We start from the raw sequence: 18896 nt of genomic DNA, 5'->3' as shown, positions 1-18896 counted from the left end.
AAACTATTCATTTGAAATATGGAGGAAATGGGAGATTGCTGCACAAAGGATCACCAAGCTGAGGAAAACAAAGCCAATGTCTGTATTTGTTCTTACTTCATTCAAGAAAAAATCAGGAAATGGGTTGTTAAGCTAGGTGTGGTTGTGCATGCCTGTAATTCCAGGGACTGGGGAGGATCACAAGTTCAAGACCAGCCTGGGCAATGTAGCAAGACCCTGTCTTAAAAAGGGAAGGGGATGTATCTCCATCGTGTTCAGGTGTCCCAGGTTCAGTCCCCAGTACCACGATAAAAAAAAGAAAGAAAAGAAAAAAGGGTGTTATATGATTTAGAGAATGTATATCTCTGCTCAAGTTTTTGTCTTGCAGAGTCAACATGAGGAGCTAAAGAAACAGCACAGTGACTTGGAAGAGGAACATCGTAAACAAGGAGAAGACTTCAGCAGAACATTCAATGACCACAAGCAGAAATATTTGCAACTTCAGGAAGAAAAGGAACAAGAACTTTCTAAGCTAAAAGGTATTTTGAAAATCAAATTATCCAGATGATATGTAAATAAGTAGTCATGTGAATGTTTCTGTAGAATAATACATTTTCATCTTGTTTGTTTTTATGTGGTGATTGATTTCCATGTATCTTGTTTACCTTTACCAGCTACTTGCTTCTTTGTAACTTTTCGTATTTATCTTAATGGATTTGTACAGGGAAGCAAAATAAATGGCTCAGCCTATTCTATTCTATTTCAGTGGGGCATATGGCCAATTTGGGCAAGACAGTTCTCTGAATGTGTGTTTTGAAACATTTAGTATCTTAGATTCCCTACCTGCTACATGTCTTCTGTGTTCCTTAGTTACTGTCATGATCAAAAATTGCTCCATACAGTTCCAAAACTCCCCAGGGTTTGCAGGGAGACCTCTGGTTGACAACTGAGAGGAGCTACAAAAAATTCAGTCTCTAGTTGCAGACTGCTGTGAACCTGGGCTTTTTCAAAGACTAATGTGATAATGGGCAAGTTGTGTTATCACCAAAGACTTCATTGTCCTTATCTGTTAAATAAGGATGACCATAAATGTATCCACCTAGTAGGGTATGGTGTGAGCAGGTAGAATAGTGCTCAGCAGACAGCGCATTCACTTCACTAACACCAGGGGCATAGTAATAGGGAAAAAAAAGGCATTACTTTTTTGAGTATGAATGAGTTCAGGAAACAAGGGCATTCTGCAGTCCAATGCCTTAGCGCTAAGTAAGTTTGGAGTGTGAGTGGTTTTAAAAGATACTTGGTACATGCAAAACCAGTTGTGAAATCTGAATAAGGCTATAATCATTTGTACTATGCAAACAAGTGGTATGGTTTTAGAAGAAGTATCCCCCAAAAGCTCATGTGTGAGAAGTAGGCCACATTTACTAAGATTCATGGAGGAAAGCTGGGTGATGGGCACATATGGCCTCTCTATACTTTTATTTTGTCTATAAATATCCCTCCCTCCCCCCCGCCAAAAAAAAGAACAAGCTATAACAAAAGCCCTGTAGAAATAGGTAAGCTATGACTGAGGCAATCATAGGAAGGGTTAAGGTGTTCTTGCTAGTTGGGCCAGTGTTAGCAGGTGGTACCCAAGACAGTGAATGTGTCCTTGGCATGTCTATCATAGTGGGCAGGTGGTGAGGGATTATTGGATACGGAAAACAAGAAAGACTAAACACTGGAAGCATTACAAAAGGTGGCATAAAAGAAGAGAAAACCAGAGGATTCTAGTGTCTGGGAAAGTCACAGCTTTGTGTGGAGGGGCAAGAGATATTAGCTTGTGGATACACTGTTTAGTGTTTGCTAACTTATGTAAATTCATTAAAATATATGGATAATACGTAGATCCAATAAGAAATGAGAAATAAAATTTTCTGGAGGCCTGATTTATACTTCGGTACATTCAACTTCAGCAATAACACTGAAAGACAGGTTTTTTTTTTTTTTTTTTTTTTAGGTCTTTTTACCCCTTACTCTTAAAATTCTTTTTAGTTATACTTGACAGTCTACTTTGACATATTTATACAAACATGGAGTATATCTTATTCTAATTAGGATCCCTGTCTTGTGGATGTACATGATGTGGAGATTCACTGTGGTATAGTAATATATGTTCATAGGAAAATTATGTCAGATTCATTTCCTTTATGCCACCTTTTGTAGATGCTTCCAGTGTTTAGTCTTTCTTGTTTAACCACCTTAACCCTTTCCTATTCCCAACCCCTCCCTTCCCTTCATTCCCCTTTGTCTAAACTACTGAATTTCTTAACTTTATTATTGTTTTAGTTGTGCTTTTTGTCACTATGACCAAAATACCTGTCAAGAACAATTTTAGAAGAGGAAAAGTCTATTTGGGGTCATGATTTCAGAGGTCTCAATATGTAGACAGCTGACTCCACTGCTCTGGTCCTGAGATGAGGAAGGACATCATGGCAGAGGAATGTGGTGGAGGATAGTGACTTAGGACATGACACCAGGAAGTGGAGAGACTGAGAGAGCTTTCCTCACCATGGACAAAATATGAACCCCAAAGGCATGTACCCCCAGTAACCCACCTCCTCTAGCCACACCCTGCCTTCCTACCATCTCCACCCAGTTAGTTCCTGTCAGTGGATTAATGCACTGGTTAGGTTATGGCTTTCATAACCCAGTCATTTTACCTCTCAACTCTCTTGCATTGTCTCACACATGAGCTTTTGGGGGACACTTCATCTAAACCATAACACTTACACAGAGCAGAAAGCAGAACTGGGGAAAATAGTAGGACACGTAGGTGGGTTCTGAGAACTGAACCTCATAATCTGATCTGAACTTCCTGGCACCCAGGACAAAAGGGGAAATACAGTAAGTATTGGGGGTTCAGTCATCAGAAAGAGAACATACCGGTGAGTTAGGAGAACAAAGACAGCAGTACTTCTGATACCAATTTTAAAAGAAACTTTTCTGGAGACCTGAAACAACCGAGTGTGGACAGTGACTTTGACACTTTCACAGACACTGTTCACACTAGCACCTTTGTTTGATTATGACTCTTGACAAAACCACAGGACAGTAAGTTAAAGCACCTTGTGATCAGTGCAGGTCAGTGGTGGCCAACTAAGTTGTAGAGTCCAAGCAATCTCTGGTAGTTGGATGTGATACAAGGAGAGAACTTGGGACTCCTAGCAAGGTGAGCCCGTAGCACAAAGCTAAGATAATTACCCTTCATTATCATCATTCTCATCGCCAGCATGGAACCAAGTGAACCTCTTCATGTGGATGATCTCATTTAATGTAACAGCTGCTGAGGTGTGTGTGTTGCTCAGCCTCATTCAACAAATTAAGACGTAGAGGCCTGCTCTAGTTAAACAGCTAGCTTAGGGAAGCCCAGCAAAGGCCCAGGGGCCACCACCATTAAGTTTATAGCCTGAAATTTCTTCAAACACTAGCACAGTTTTGGTATTTCAAATGTGTGTTGTGTTAGACTGAAGGCCACCATCCGATGGCACACATCATAGAGTCCTCTTAGATTGCCAGTGGTATTTACTCTTGAGAAAATCCATTTTTACATGTAGGTGTGCTACCCAGTTACTAGCCACACTTCCCACCTGATTCCTGATCTCTCCCCCAAACCCAATCACGAATCCAATGTCCACGGATCAGGAAAGGACTGTAAGGGAGTAAAAATGATCAGAGCTTTATGAAAGCTGGTGATTAATACTTTCCTTCCGTACTAAGCATACCTGGCGAGTTAGAGCCTTGGATGAAGGAGATGGCTGTTATTAGGGACAGTTTGCCCCAGGACAGTCCAGGTTCATACCTGCTGTCCCAACTAGGTGATCATAGAACCCACTTTACATCTCCAAAGCCTCTCTCATTGGAAAATGATTATATAGCCACCATACTAACACTCAGTTTCTGCACAGTGTTTTGAACATGAGAATTGGTCCCGTGTTGCTGGATTTTGTCAGAATCAGTTTCTTTATTTTGAAATGGTGGTGATGTGAGAGATACTATACAGGCCAGCATTTCAGGGGTCAGATGATATTTGTGGGTTGAATTTGGCTCAGCAACTGTCAGTTCTTCATCTGCAATGCCCAGATACAGGAAGTGATGAAAATCCACCAAGGTGATAAAAGAGATGGATCTAGAATCTTTAAGTGAAAAGTTTTCCCTGAACAGTAGTGCTTGGGAGAAGAAGACTTCATTCTGACTGCTACAGTCTTACATGGTTGCTCTGAAAACCAACAAACAAACAGAAATAACTGTCATATAGCTATTAGAAGTTGAGCTTGGATTAATTAAGAATTCAATGGTAAGAAAAAGAAAACATTTAGTTTTTTCACAGATAAGTAGGATTTTTCCTTGTCTGTCTGTAATTTTGTGAGCTGCCTTTGTAATTGAAGTACCTTTAGAGGACTATGCAAATTACACCGTGAGAAATAGAGTCTGTACTTGCTGATAACTTTAATTTTTGAAAAGACTCAAATCTGAGACCATTCCTGCGCTTTACATTTTATTCCTAAGGGCTTGCTTATTAACATAAATATTTCATTTTTAATTCATGTTTAGTTAAAAAATTTTTAATTTTCATCTACAACACATAGCTTGTGTAAAAGTAAACCACTGAGCTAGGTCCAGACAAATTCCCGTTATATCCCAACATCATGTAGTTTTTGTTGATTTGAATTGTTATCCTATCAAAATTCAAAGCAAATCCTAAAAATAAGTTATATAAGGCCAGACATGGTGGTATATGCCTGTAATCTCAGCCACTTGGGAGGCTGAAGCAGGAGAATCATAATTTTGAGGCTAGCCTCCACAATTTTAGTGGGACTTTGTCTCAAAAATAAAAAGAATATAAATGGCTGGAGATGTAGCTTAGTGGTATAGCACCCCTGGGTTCAGTTTCCAGTACTGGGACAGAGTGTGTGTGTGTGTGTGTGTGTGTGTGTGTGTGTGTGTGTGTGTGTAGGGGGTGGAGGGAAGATAGAGGCTTCAGGTTTAATAAAATAAAAAACCTGAGAATTTCAAGGCTTTATGTGTGTGTGGTTTTTCTTTTCCTTTTTCTAAAATAGAAACTGTGTACCACTTGAGAGAAGAGAATAGACAACTAAGGAAAGCTCACCAAGACATACATACACAGCTTCAAGATGTCAAGGTAAAATTTAACCAGACATTTGCCTTTTGGGTGTTTGCCTGCTATACTGTGTAGAATGACTTTAAAAGTCATCCCCTAATTGACCTGCTTTACAAATCCAGACTGTGACTGTGGGCTTTGCATAATTGGAATGTACCTGATATGTTCACCCTTTAGTATTGTAAGCTAAAGGTGGTCCGAAAATTGAAATATTTTCATTAATACTGAAATTATTCTTTGGTCAGATGGTTGCATATTAACAAGATTTTTATTGGCAAAGGCTTAAAAATAAAGAGAGATTTGTTGCTTTGGTTTTGATTTCATTGTAAATGGTTATAGTTGTGTAGCACATTTGAGATTTTGGAATACCACATAAATCATAGTCTTCTCTCTCCAATAATTTTTAAAGGCAACAATTGCTGCCACAACAAAAAAACAAGCAAGTAACATTGGGGTGCTCATACCAAAGAAGAACTTGTCTTATAATATAAAGTTCAACGTGTAAAATTCTCTTTTGTATAGCAACAGCATAAGAATTTACTCTCCGAGCATGAACAACTTGTAGTGACTTTGGAAGACCACAAGAGTGCACTAGCTGCTGCACAGGTTAGAAGGGTAGCAGCCTCTGTGGGTTCTTTTTACAGTCTGCTTAATATTTCTGAATTCCTTTATGCATGTGGACTCTGACAAGCCAGTGAGTTACTTAGGACAGAGCTATCCTAATCCTGAGCATATTGCATGCTTTTAAAATTCACTCTAGAGAATATTAAATAAATTCTTGATGATTCTTTTTTTTTTTTTTTGCACTGGTGATATGGTACATCTGACTATTTCTACCTCTACTGGAATCTACATGCAGTTATCTAATATTTATTTAAGTCACAGATTTTTGTCCTGTACATATGGCCTTTCACAACTAATCTGATCTGTGTCAACTCTTGGCATAGAATCTGTAGGATTTTATGATGCTAGCCACCTAAATAAATCATTGTTGGACTTTCTTCTATCCCTTCCTCATTCCAGCTTGCACACACTCCTTTTGGGACAAGGCTTATGTGGTATTGGTCAAAGTACAGAAAAGCAGAAGGGTCAATAGAGAAGGAAAAACAAGAGTCATAATCTCCATTTGTTCAAAGCCTGGAACAACTCCTGGTACAGGCAGGCAGGCCCTCGGCATATATTTACTGAATGAACAAGAACAAATACAATTGTTGCAGAGCTTATTAAAGTGCTGCTGTGTGGAGTGCTTCTGGTAGAAGCAAAGAAACAGGAATGGCTAGTTTAGTCACTGTGTTCAGCCAGGTCTTCACTTTTCTTCCAATTGAAGGAGTCACAAGAAAAGGGCAAAAGGAAACCACCTATCTCTGCTTATCAAGAGGCCATGCATTATTTTTGTCTTTATAAAATTTTTAAGCAGTATACTATATTAGACCCTGACCCAGCTCAGAGGCTGTAGCTTCTATCTTTTGTTTTTTAAAAGATGGTCATTAACTGGTTATCTCTACTAAACTGTTGCTGTGTGGTAATTTTTTACATGTATGTAAATTAAATTGACTTTAGAGGAGATTATTTCTTTCCAAGCCTTCTTTGTAAACTTTTATCAAGTGTTATTTTATGTGAAGCAGTTCTTTATACTATAAAACGTGGCAAGCAGATTTGAACACTGTGTGTAAAATATTAGACTAAGCCACAAATCTGAAAATCCATGCAAATATAAGTGAAACTGTTGATTTAATAGCCAAAAACAAATTCTATAATATATACACTGTCTGTATTAACTTTGTATTTTTTGTAAGAGAAGAAATATTTTATGTGTAGTTGTCTATTTTCCTTTGTTGGGAGGGTGCTCCAAGTTTTTCCTATTCTTTTTTAAATAGTTATATAACTAGGTACAATAGTTAATTAAAGCCATATGTCTTAGTTTGAGCTGCTGCCATGAAACACCATAGACTGTGGCTTATAAACAACATAAATTTATTTCTCATAGTTCTGGAGGATGGAAGTCCTAGGTGAGGATATCAGCATGATCAGATTCTTATGAAGTCATCTTCTAGATTGTAGACACTTGACTTCTCTGTGCATCCTCACAAAGCAGAAAGAGACTGAAAGAGCTATCAGAACCCCTATCATAGGCACTAATCCATTGGTGAGGGCTCTGTCCTCATGACCTAATTGACTTGCAAAATCCCCACCTTCTGATACCCTCACATGTGGGGTTAGGATTTCAGTTATGTGCATTTTGGAAAGATACAAAGAATCAGTCCATAATCAGTCCAAAGAATCAGTCCATAACCATGTTAGAACTTTCCTCAAAACTCTTCAGAGGGGGGCAGAAATATACTGTTTCAGGCATGTGCATTTCTCATGTAAATCATCTTAGGAGATTCTGTCTTGATAACTTGATTGTAAAGAATAGTTAAGAATTTTAGGGGCTCCAGATATGGCCTCTCCTGGCATGCGTGAGGCACTAGGTTCGATCCTCAGCACCACATAAAAGAAAATAAAGATATGTGTTCAACTAAAACTAAAATATATTAAAAAAGAATTTTATTTATTCTTCATAATCCAGTGAGGCATGTAACATTTTATAACTAAAAAACTGAGGCCAAAAGGGAAGTCAAGTGGCTGACCCAAGATTAGTGACCAGGAGTCAGACTTGAAGCTCAGGTCTGCCTGGTATTGAAGTGAGACCCCAACCCCCATCAGCCCCTTCAAATCATCATTTCTAGGGTGAGAGTCCAGGGATGTCCACCAGCCAGGTGGTGGTGCACTGTTATACAAATTTTATGATGGTGCTCCTTTGACATAGATTTAGCAAGCTAACTTCTTTACTTTTATGTAAAGTTTTTAAAAAAGCAGAAAGACACCTCTTCCTAGGGAAAGAAAACTGTGGGCAGTGTGCAGGGCTGTGGCCACAGAGGTCTGGCTGGCCGTGGCTCCATGTATCTGCTCTGCACTCTCCAATGAGGGAAGCAGCCTTGCCTGGGGATTTTGTTTAAGATTTCTGTGTTCTTTGTATGTGTTTATGTCAGTGCGTGTTTACACACACAGCATTTCTGCTTGCATGATAACAGAGTGGGTATATATGATGAGTTATATATACACAGTGTCTGTTGATGTATTTTCTACCTTTCCAGCTCCTAGTATTAAAAACATTACAGCCACACACACACATGTATCCCCCCAACAATTCCCACAGCATAAATCACACAGGTTTTCCTATATGAGTGTATTCCAGTTCTATTCTATAGCTGCATCACTACCTTTGTCACTTTGAAAGAAAAGGACATTCAGAATTGGGGAACAAAAATCCAGCTTTATTTCTTGCCTGTTTCTCTCCGCTTTCAAAAACGAAACAAACTAACTAACTAAAAAACAGAACACAGCATCAGAAGTGTTTTAGCAAGGCAGGAACCCTGTTTGAGCCCAAACTAACTAGCAACTTGGGTAGTGAGAGAAGCTTGCTTGAACAATTATGTTACACACACATACACATGCATATATTTCTTTTCACTGAAAAATGTTACCCAGACCATTATTGATAAAAGATATATGCACCTGTATTTGTATAACTGTCAATTTTAATAGATGTTTGAATGTGATAAAACTTGGATTGCATAGCTGTCTTACTTTTCATAATTATAGAGGAAAGTTATTTACAGAAGTTCTCTCTTTGTTTCATGTAGCATAAAACTAACATTTATCTTGGATACTTTTTCTGTTTCCTTTAACTCTAATTTGCATGTGCTCAAAAATGGTTAAGCATGTCTAAGGAAGAAGAGTAATGCATGAAAATAATCCACATATTTGTATTTAGGTATAATATTTTTGTCTAGTTCTCCAGTGTACTTAAATGCTCATCTATGATTGATATTTTTTCCCTCCTCAAATTGTGCAATTTACATTCAATTGTGCAATTTATATGCAGACTCAAGTTGCAGAATATAAGCAACTGAAAGATACTCTGAATAGAATCCCAAGCTTTCGAAATCCTGAAATAGCAGAGCCGCAGAATGCTACCCTTACCCAGGTGGCACGTTCTCCACGAGGTTACAATGCAGCAAGGGAGCAGCCAACCAGAGAGCCACAAGAGGTGAGAGACCAAACTCAATAACTAGATCACTTTCCTTGTCAGGCTGTCAACGGGGTGAACCACTCTCAATATTGCCCACTATAGAGAAGTGTTCAGAGAAGTTTTAGTGTATATCAGAATCCTCCATAGGGATTGTTAAAGCTCAGACTACTGAGCCCCAGCCCCACAGTTTCCTTAACTTACAAATTGAGTTATTTTGGGGTGAGGCCTGAGGATTTGCATTTCTAATTCAGATTCAGCTGGTCTGGGGAGAAGTTTGAGAGCTGCTATTGTAGTGTTTTCTGGAAAAGATGTTCCTGGCTTTGTCTTTTTCATGTGGATTTGTCTTAAAGGAATTGTAGTGTCTGAGTTTTTCAAGGTCAGTGGATATTTTTCCCTCTTTAAGATAGTGTGAGAAGGTCAAATGATCATGAGGATATTATGTGACAGCCCACCCAGGTATTAAAGTTAATATATTTGACCTTAGTGCAGTACTGAGTCCATACAAAGCCGGTCAAAATTTGCATTAAAACACTGCCTGGTGTATGAGTGCTGGTCCCATAATGCACTTTATTCTTATTTTTCATGAAAATTAAACCTGGATTAAGAATATTTCATAAGGGGGACATCAAAAGTATTGTCCTCCTTATCATTAATTCTTACATAGTTGTTTTTCAACCATGTATTTAATGAAAAATGAGAAATATTGTTATCTTCTCCCTGAAAAAATTATTTTCAACAATAAATGTTTGAGAAGACCTTCCTGCTTGTGGAAATAGTGGAGTTGATGTGACTGGTTAACAGGCAGGCTCAGTGTCCTCACGATTCTTGTTCTCCCTGGACCCTGTGTTAGCTGCTAACTTAAGAGAGTGTGTCCAGATCACTGGCCTGGCATTTGATTCTGTTCTTTCCTAGTATGATTCTGTTCTAGTTTCCTGGATTCATATTCTGATACTTCAGAGTCTTAGTTTGTTCATCTGTGCATTGGAGATGGTAGTTATTTGCTGTAACCTCCTTCACAGGGATATTGCAAAGATAAATGACCGGTGTTTCAAAGCACTTAGAGCCCTTGAGAGAAGTATTTGCAATAAAGCCAGGGCAGTGTTATGTCAAACTTTCCAGAGAGTTAAGGGCCTTGGTAAAATGTACACCTATGAAAGATGCCTAAGAAAGGGTTTTTCTCTCCTGTGTATTATTTATGTAGCCCAGCTTCTCAAGCTTGTTAATTATATCTCTGCTTGTCTGTGAATAGTGTTTTCACAATTATTTCAATTTGAGAGAGTAATCTCACTTGAAGAAGTTATTTATTTCCTGATGAAAAAGATTGAGGGTAAAGGGCATGACATACTCTCCTATCAATGCTGTATCACTTTCCCCACAGCTTCCTGTAACTCAAGTCACATAGAGATGTCTGAAAGTTAAAGTAAAAACTGATTTGAACCAATCAGTGAGAAGTATTCTTCAAAAAAAAAGACATTTATTTTTATTTCTTGCTATTCTGAGTTTTCTATGTTGACAATACAAAATATGTACAAAAGACCCTTTGTGGTTATAATTTTTTAAAATGCATTAAGAATATTTTATTGTATCTTGTTTAACAGGCATTTTTAAAACAACAGAGATACCCATTAGTAATGGCAATCTCTTTTAATTACCAGTAAACTAAACTAATAAAAAATAAACCCAATTCCTCTTTATTGCATCTTTATTCTTCTCTTTTCAAGTAATTAATTGCAAATCAAATTTACATAGAAAAAATTGTGCAAACATTTCCTCACTTCAAGGTTTTTTCCTTTTTTTTTCTGAGGAAAAGTAGGAGAGTTAGGTTGCTTTTTGGGGAAAGGTTTACTTCTGAGGTGTGGCTGCTTAGAGGATTCACTGCCCTGGTTATTGACTGTATTCTTTGGAGATGAAATTTTGCCCGTATTCTCTCCATCTTGTAGGTGAGATTATACAGTGGAATTTAAGTAGCTCCGTTGCTCCTATCTTTTTAAGTCAGGAGACTATGTATATTTCAAGACTCCAGAATTTTGCTTATGTTGTACCTCCAAGGACATGCTAATGAATGATATCACTGCTTTTGAAAAAGATGAGCAACATTTCCTATGGTTTGCTTGCCTAGGTGTCTCGCTATAGCAATGTGTGGCAGAAACATGAAGCAATGCCGAGAAGAACAGAAGACGCAAAACCTTATTTCCCCACCCAGAAAGAGGCACATTTTCAGACTGTGGCCCAGCCTAACCAACAAGTGGTACCCCCAGAGCCAGAGGCACATCAGGTGGAAGAGGAGCACAGAAAAGCCCTGGAAGAGGAGGAGATGGAGCAGGTTGGGCAGGCAGAACATCTGGAGGAAGAACATGATCCCTCACCAGAGGAGCAGGACCGAGAGTGGAAGGAACAGCAGGAACGAAATCAGGCAGCCAACCTCCTGGAGGGGCACGCTCAGGCCGAGGTGTGTGGTCACCCACCCACGTCCACTGGGATGGGGAACAAAAATAAAGTGGATCTTAAGTTTTTTTTTTTTTTTTTTTTTTTTTTTTTAAAAGGGCCAGACTGGGGCTATAGCTCAGTGGCAGAGCACTTGCCTAGCATGCCTAAGGCACTGGGTATGATCCTCAGCACCACATAAAAATAAATAAAATAAAGGCATTCTGCCCATCTACAAGTACAGAAGGAATTTTTTTTTAAAAAAATTATATATATATAAAAGAAAAATCTCTACAAAAATAGTTAGGTGATTTCACTAACCATCATGTGCACATATTTAAGTTGTCTTGTAATATTAATAGCACAGCTCTTACCTAGCTCAGAAAGATGGCTGGTGACAGGAGCAGTTGCTGCTGGTGTGTAGATGTGTCCTTGTTGTTAGTGGTGCAAGTAAGAGACTCATCCTCACATTATCGACAGGGTGGATGCGGGAGCACCTGATGGACACCTTCCCAAGATGGGGTCAAGTCCTGTCTTGAGCAGCTTGAGGCAGACAAAGGCTTCATTTTTCTGTGATCCATAGTCCCCCTCCTTCTGTTCAGTTTCGCCAGTTGGTGGGTTGGCTTTTGCCTGTTCTCTGTCAAGGATGAATCAAAAATCTTCTGTGACAAGCTGCTTTACCACTTAGGGACAGTGCACTAGGTGTGTGTGTTCAACAAGTTTTTGCTCAGACCCTGCTTCCTGCCCACACTCCTCTACATAAGTACACTTTTCCCTTTCTTAAAAAAGCAGCCATTATTGTAAGTAAAACTTCAAAAGAACTTGAAATCTATTTACACTTGAACGTAGCTAGGCACCTTTCTTCTTCTAGCTCTACACTGACCCCCAGCCACAGGGCATATGGCCTTTACCTGGATGCAATTACCTATTTATTCTTTTGTTTTTGTTTTGTACCAGGGATTGAAGGCAGGAGCTCTTAACCACTGAGCCACATCCCAAGCCCTTTTTATTTTTATTTTGAAACAGGGCCTTGCCAGGTTGCTGGGCTGGCTTTGAACTCATGATCCTCCTGCCTCAGCCTCCCAAGCCTCTGCGATAGGTTGATAGGTGGTCACCGCTATACCCAGCTGATCACCTGTTTATAACTCTGAAGCTTCAGGCTGAAACTTGAGGCTGCTTGAGGCTTCAGGCTGGGTAGGTGTGGCAGCCTTTGTAAGTGCCACCTTAGCCTGAGAAGCTCTGCCACTCTATGCCCTTCCGCAAGAGTTCTCCACTTGGTTCAGTTCCCCTCCATACTTTGCTTTCTTTCTGTAGCAGAGACTTTGTGTTTATGTTAGTCAAGGAGGGGAAGGGAAGATGGGGAAAAACTTGATGGAAGTGGAGTTTTAAATATTGCTGAATCTGCCAGGTGTGGTTGCATGTGCCTGTAATACTACCAGCTGGGGAGGCTGAAGCAGGAGGATCAAGAGTTTAAAGCCAGCCTTAGCAACTTAGAGAGGCCCTAAGCAACTCAGTAAGACTGTGTCTCTAAATAAAATATCAAAAAAGGCTGGAGATGTGGCTCAGTAGCTATGTCCCTGGGTTTAATCGCTAGTACCAAAAAAAAAAAAAAAAAAAAAAAAATTGCTGGATCTGATTTTTCTTTAATCAGACAATACTGTCTCTTCACCTATTCTTAGTTTCTTTGAAGGAGCTCAGTTCCTGATTTTTCACAGTAATCTGGAACTTGACATTATTATTTTGGCTGTACTTAGCCTGTGATGGGCATATACATTGCTGAAGTTAGTATCCCTAGATCTTTTAACTCTTTATAGAGAAACCCTCAGCTTCACATATTGCCCAATTAGTGTGAGGTTACCACGTGCCTGCTTATGTCAGAGCCTTGTAAACACAAATTTAATTATGGTCCAAAACTGATTTCTTGTGTTGTGCCCTGTGTTCCATTTGAGCAGAGAGCATATTGAAAGTCTGCCTTAATGCCAGCAAATTGGGAATAAAGTCACTAGATAAAGCCAAGGGCAATTCAGAGATAGCAGGAAAATAGGAGTTTCTGGGCTTTATTTGTAATCACAGTTCACATGACAAATAGGTTAATAAACCAGCCTGTCTCCTGAGTTTGTCATGGGAATGAAGGGAGAGAAACCCCTGGGGAGCCGAGCCCTCTTGTTCAGCATCAACTGTCTTTGCCCCAGGTGTACCCTTCAGCCCATCCGGGCACCAGGGTCCGTTCCCCATATGAGGAGCAATTGGAACAGCAGAGATTGGCCGCAAGGAGGGATGAGGAGGCCCAGCGGCTGCGAGAACACCAGGAAGCTTTGCACCAGCAGAGGCTGCAGGGACATTTGTTACGGCAGCAGCAGCAACAGCAGCTTCTGGCCCAGGAAATGGCCCAGCAGAGGCAAGACCAGCAGGAGGAGGACCAGCAGCGGCACCAGGAGCAGCTACGGTAGCCCTGTCCCTTCTCTCGATGGGCATAGAAGCCCCTCTCCCACTGCAAGCAGTTTTGTGTATTTGTGATCCAGGAACAGGAGGGGCTCATGTTGCTCATGTAGTCTAGGAAGAGCTGAGAATTGAGAATTAAAGGGCAAATCTTTAATTTTAAAAATAATCAGGTTTTTTTTTCTTCTCTAAAGCGATAGAGTAAGTCTCAAAGTAGCTTAGAAGACTTTGTGCTAACTTTTTAATTTTATCATTGAACGGTGCTTTACCTTTTTAATGTATCTGTTGGAAGCATATCTAGAACTTTCATCATACTTTATCATGTACCTAAAAGTTCAAAAAAAAAATTTTATGGCTTTTTAAAAGATGTTGAAAAATCTTGTTTATTACTACCTTAAAAGATAAATGACTTGTGTCAAACTGTGCCACTTAATTTGTATCCTTGAATATATAATGTTTGTGTCCCGGGCAGGCAGCAAGCTCATTATAATGCTATGGATAATGATATCGTTCAGGGAGCAGAGGACCAGGGAATCCAGGAAGAGGAAGGAGGTGGTAAGACTTCTCAGATGATGAATGTTTTAATAACATTACCTGGTTATATCAAACAATATCAGTGAGCCAGTGTCCCCTAATATCAACAAGCCAAATGCATACTTGAGTGAGGGCAAAGAAGTCATGCCTCTGTTGTCACTTCTTGAGTCTTCCTTGCCATAGTGCTCCATACTTGTCTGGGTTTGATCCGCAGTACCACAAAAAGAAAAGAGAACTGGTCAAGATAATCTCTCTTGTCTCCACTACTCTCCCCATCATTTAAGCTTCTTGCATATCAAATAGTTAATTTCTGACAAAGTATCACAGGATTATTATGCTTTGAGGAATTAATTCTACATTTTCTCCTGACCTTGGAAGTCTTTACATCATTGCCTTAAAAGTTTTTCAGATTAAATCAGCAGTGGCTTTCTCTCGTGATAAGCGCCTAGTCATGCATTCCTTGCTGTGATGATACAATTGGAAGTTAACTCTCCTTTTCTAGAGAGAGTCTAAAGTAAGATGACAACACCCCCCTCAACAGCTTGTTGTGCACTTAGTTGCCCTGAGAGTCAAGAGCCTATTCCCTTTTGTCCCCTGTGGTGACTTTGAGCTTTTTGTTTCTGTTATCAGTAAAACTGTTGAGCAACAGTTTTTCCCCTTCTTTATTTAATTAACCCCTTTATGAACTTGTAGCCTAATAGTGAGCTATCAGTAACTATTGTCTTTATATTAAATTAAATGCTCTCCATACTCTTTTTTTTGATTCTTTTTATTTTATTATTAGTTGTTCAAAACATTACAAAGCTCTTGACATATCATATTTCATACATTTGATTCAAGCAGATTATGAACTCCCATTTTTACCCCGTATACATATTGCAGATTCACATTGGTTCCACATCCACTTTTTTACCTTCTGCCATACTAGTGTCTGTTGTATTCTGCTGCCCTTCCTATCCTCTACTATCCCCCCTCCTCTCCCCTCCCCTCTCCTCCCATCTTCTCTCTCTACCCCATCTACTGTAATTCATTTCTCTCTCTTGTTTTTTCCCCCTTTCCCCTCACTTCCTCTTGTATATAATTTTGTATAACAATGAGGTCTCCTTCCTTTACCATGCAATTTCCCTTCTCTCTCTCTCTTTCCCTCCCCCCTCTCGACCCTGTTTAATGGTGATCATCTTCTCAGGCTCTTCCTCCCTGCTCTGTTCTTAGTTGCACTCCTTATATCAAAGAAGACATTTGGCATTTGTTTTTTAGGGATTGGCTAGCTTCACTTAGCATAATCTGCTCTAGTGTCATCCATTTCCCTGCAAATTCCATGATTTTGTCATTTAAAACTTTCCTCTTGTATCTGACTTTAAAAAAGTGATTCGCTCTTCTCCTGTGTGCTCTTAAAATTCTCTTCATCTAAGTATTTTTTAAAAAACTCTCCAGTTTTATGTGTGAGCATAACCGTGTGATGGCCTGTATTGTTGTGGTGTCCTTGTTGCCATAGTAGCGTCCGTGACAGGCCCTGTTTGTTTTTGAATTACACAGTTGAGATTATTTTGTCTTTCATTTCCTAATGACACCCCCCCAGCGTACCCTCACTGGAAATTTTCCATTACCTTTAATATTATCCAAAAATTAATTGATTATTTTAGCAATGTCCAACGGTCTAGACTTTTCTTTTATGAAGGAAGTTTGATTTGTGGTCCTTTTCCTGCCAAAGGGGGAAATGCAGCTTGTTAGAAACATTCTGCTGTCGTGTGTAACTGATTAGAACAAATTAAAGAAAAAAAAAATCAGCTTTGGGAAGTTAGAACAGTAACACTTCCCCCCCACACCCCCACCCAATCTCTTAGACACAGTCTGGGAAAAGGACAAAACCATGCAGAAAAACTGTTGAGTTAACCGAGGCATGGGAAAGAGTGGGTGACCTGGACTCGGTCTCCAGAGTCCTCCTGGAGGCTCTCCTTTGAGTTGAAAGGGAGGAATTCTGCTTGATTCTTTCAGCTGATTGTAGTTCCTTTGATTTGCTAGCCTATGAAAGAGACAACCAGCACCAAGACGAAGCAGAAGGAGACCCAGGAAATGGACAGGAGCCTCACGGACAAGGGCCCCCAGAAGCTGACCCGGAATCAGAGGCAGATGTAAGTATCCTCACCCCTGGACCTGCCACTTGGAAACGCACAGGCAGAAAGAAACCTTAAGCATTTGTCTGACTCTGATGTCCAGCCCCAGATGTGCATGTCGTTTCATCAGCACACAGAGGGCTTTGCATAATTACCTATAAGCAGCATAGTTCACCCTCAACCAGGATGTAGGGGGTGTGAGATGAGACGGGGTTAAAGGCTGTTTGGGGAAAAAATAATGTTGAAAGGTTTTCCCTTTGACACTTTTTAACTTAATAAAATTAAAACCTAGAAAAGTAAAATTTAGAGGCATTGAAATATGAGGTAACGCTGAAAGATGGAGGGGATAGGGCAGGCCAACAAGGAAGTTAGAGAAGTTACCCTTTCCTGAGCCTGTCCAGTGGCCTGCCAGGGTATGTGGCATGTGACTCTGTCACCTCCCAGTAGTCCAGGGACTATTTTAATAAATATGTTGGTGAAATATGTGGTTTCACTCATGAAAAGAAGTGCTCGAGTACCACAAGGGAGGAGAACATTTAAGTAGACATCTAACAACTGGCATCATTCTGTGCTTTCCAAAAAAGGAATGAGACCCCTGATTCACTTGGGTTGTCTAGGGCTTTGACCTTGCTTATAAGGGAGATAAGCCAACATCGAGTGAGTGATCATGTGTTATGTGTAGATGACGTTCGCAACTTATTTTAATTTCCTATCACCTTTTGTTGTTGTTGTTGTTGTTGTTGTTAGGGATTGGACCCAAAAGCTCTTGATCACTGAGCCGCATCCCCAGCTCTTTTTGTATTTGATTTTGAGACAGAGTCTCACTAAGTTGCTTAGGGCCTCACTAAGTTGCTGAGGTTGGCCTTGAACTGTGTGATCCTTCTGCCTTAGCATCCTGAGCTTCTGGAATTATAGGCATGCACCACTGCTCCTGGCTTCTTATCAACTTTTGCTATCATCTTTTGTTCTAGTAAAGCAACCCCCTGGGCTTATAATATTCAATCCCTACTGCCATGTGGATCCAGTTTATATTGATCCAGGGAATTGAAAAGAAGATCCATGTCCTTCCTTGATAATCACTGAGAGAGTCCTTCTGCTGGCCACTTTCAGCCCTTTTATGGAAATGGCTTTTCCACTTGACTCACAGAGCAGGTTTTTCTGCTGTATCCTCACTGTTATATAGGAAAGCATGCAGTAGGGACACAACCCTGAAATATTGTCTTGATAGAGCAAGGGTTAGAGAATGAGAGAGTGAGAGGCTGTCCCATGAGAGCAAGGAAGCAAGTGTGCATAGAGAGTGAAGGACAGTCACTTTGCTGGGAGTGGCTGGAGGCTGACTACTTGCCAGTGACTCTTCTTATCTCTCCACATTTTGGAGACATACTGGGAACACTGGTCTCTCTGTCATGCCTTCTTTTAATTAGAAGTTGTCAGCCCATTTGTCCCTCTTTGTCTTAGCTGTTTTATTTGAATTTAACTGTTTGTGCCTGTGAGCCCTCACTTATTACTTGGTCAGTCTTGGGACCATTGTGCACATTTTTAAGAACTATAGCAAGACATACTTAGTGATTTTTTTTTTTCTGAAGAGAGGGTGCTGCTGTTTTTCCTCTGTTCCCATACAGATTATTGCCAAAAATGAAGGAAATCTGTATGACAGGAGCTTATGGAGTAATTAGAAATTAGTGTAAAGGTGAGGATTTGTCACTGTATTCCTGAGAAGAGTGTTATTTGCACTTGAATGAAGTTTACGGCCAGGGGTGTACAGATAATAGATCAGCTGAGAGCAATGAGCTCTTGAACACGTTCAAGGTTCTTCAGCAAAGTGAAGTACAATCTTGTCTGGAGAACACCAGGAGAGACTGAATCTTACTGCGTAGCTTCAGTGTCTCTCCAAAGCAATTGCCACTTCAGTAAGTGTCCCATAGATGACCTGGGAGGGATTGGGGACACTCACAGCAAGCATCACCATTTCTGCCCTTCTCTGTTCCTAAAAGCTGAATTTTTGTTATGATGTGTGTTATTTGGAAGGTGCCTTGGGAACTTAAGTGGGAAATTGAAATAATTCTAAAGTTGATTGTTTGAAGGACATTTGTTGTCCCACAGTAACTGAGAACCACTCAAAGGTGGGTCTGGAGGTATATTTTTTTGTAATATGTTTCCAAAGATTTTC

General features: G+C 39.9%; 1 protein-coding gene across 3 annotated transcripts in view; it reads left to right on the top strand.

Annotated features, from left to right (window-relative positions):
• The window catches only part of Golim4 (golgi integral membrane protein 4), a 78797-nt gene that overhangs the window by 45759 nt on the left and 14142 nt on the right, over positions 1–18896 (top strand). For 2 of the 3 annotated variants that reach the window (XM_026403656.2, XM_026403654.2), the window contains exons 5-12: positions 368–518; positions 5079–5161; positions 5663–5746; positions 9069–9233; positions 11335–11664; positions 13832–14085; positions 14551–14633; positions 16635–16744. In XM_026403656.2, coding sequence (XP_026259441.1) covers positions 368–518; positions 5079–5161; positions 5663–5746; positions 9069–9233; positions 11335–11664; positions 13832–14085; positions 14551–14633; positions 16635–16744 — 1260 coding nt within the window. The remainder of the gene's footprint in view (positions 1–367; positions 519–5078; positions 5162–5662; positions 5747–9068; positions 9234–11334; positions 11665–13831; positions 14086–14550; positions 14634–16634; positions 16745–18896) is intronic. The other variant, XM_026403657.2, reaches the window with a different exon arrangement.

This window comes from Urocitellus parryii, chromosome 2 (assembly GCF_045843805.1).
Source record: "Urocitellus parryii isolate mUroPar1 chromosome 2, mUroPar1.hap1, whole genome shotgun sequence".
In the NCBI taxonomy this organism is placed as follows: Eukaryota; Metazoa; Chordata; class Mammalia; order Rodentia; family Sciuridae; genus Urocitellus; species Urocitellus parryii.
Note: the sequence above shows the minus strand (reverse complement) of the source record. Positions and strands in the feature narration are given on the sequence as shown.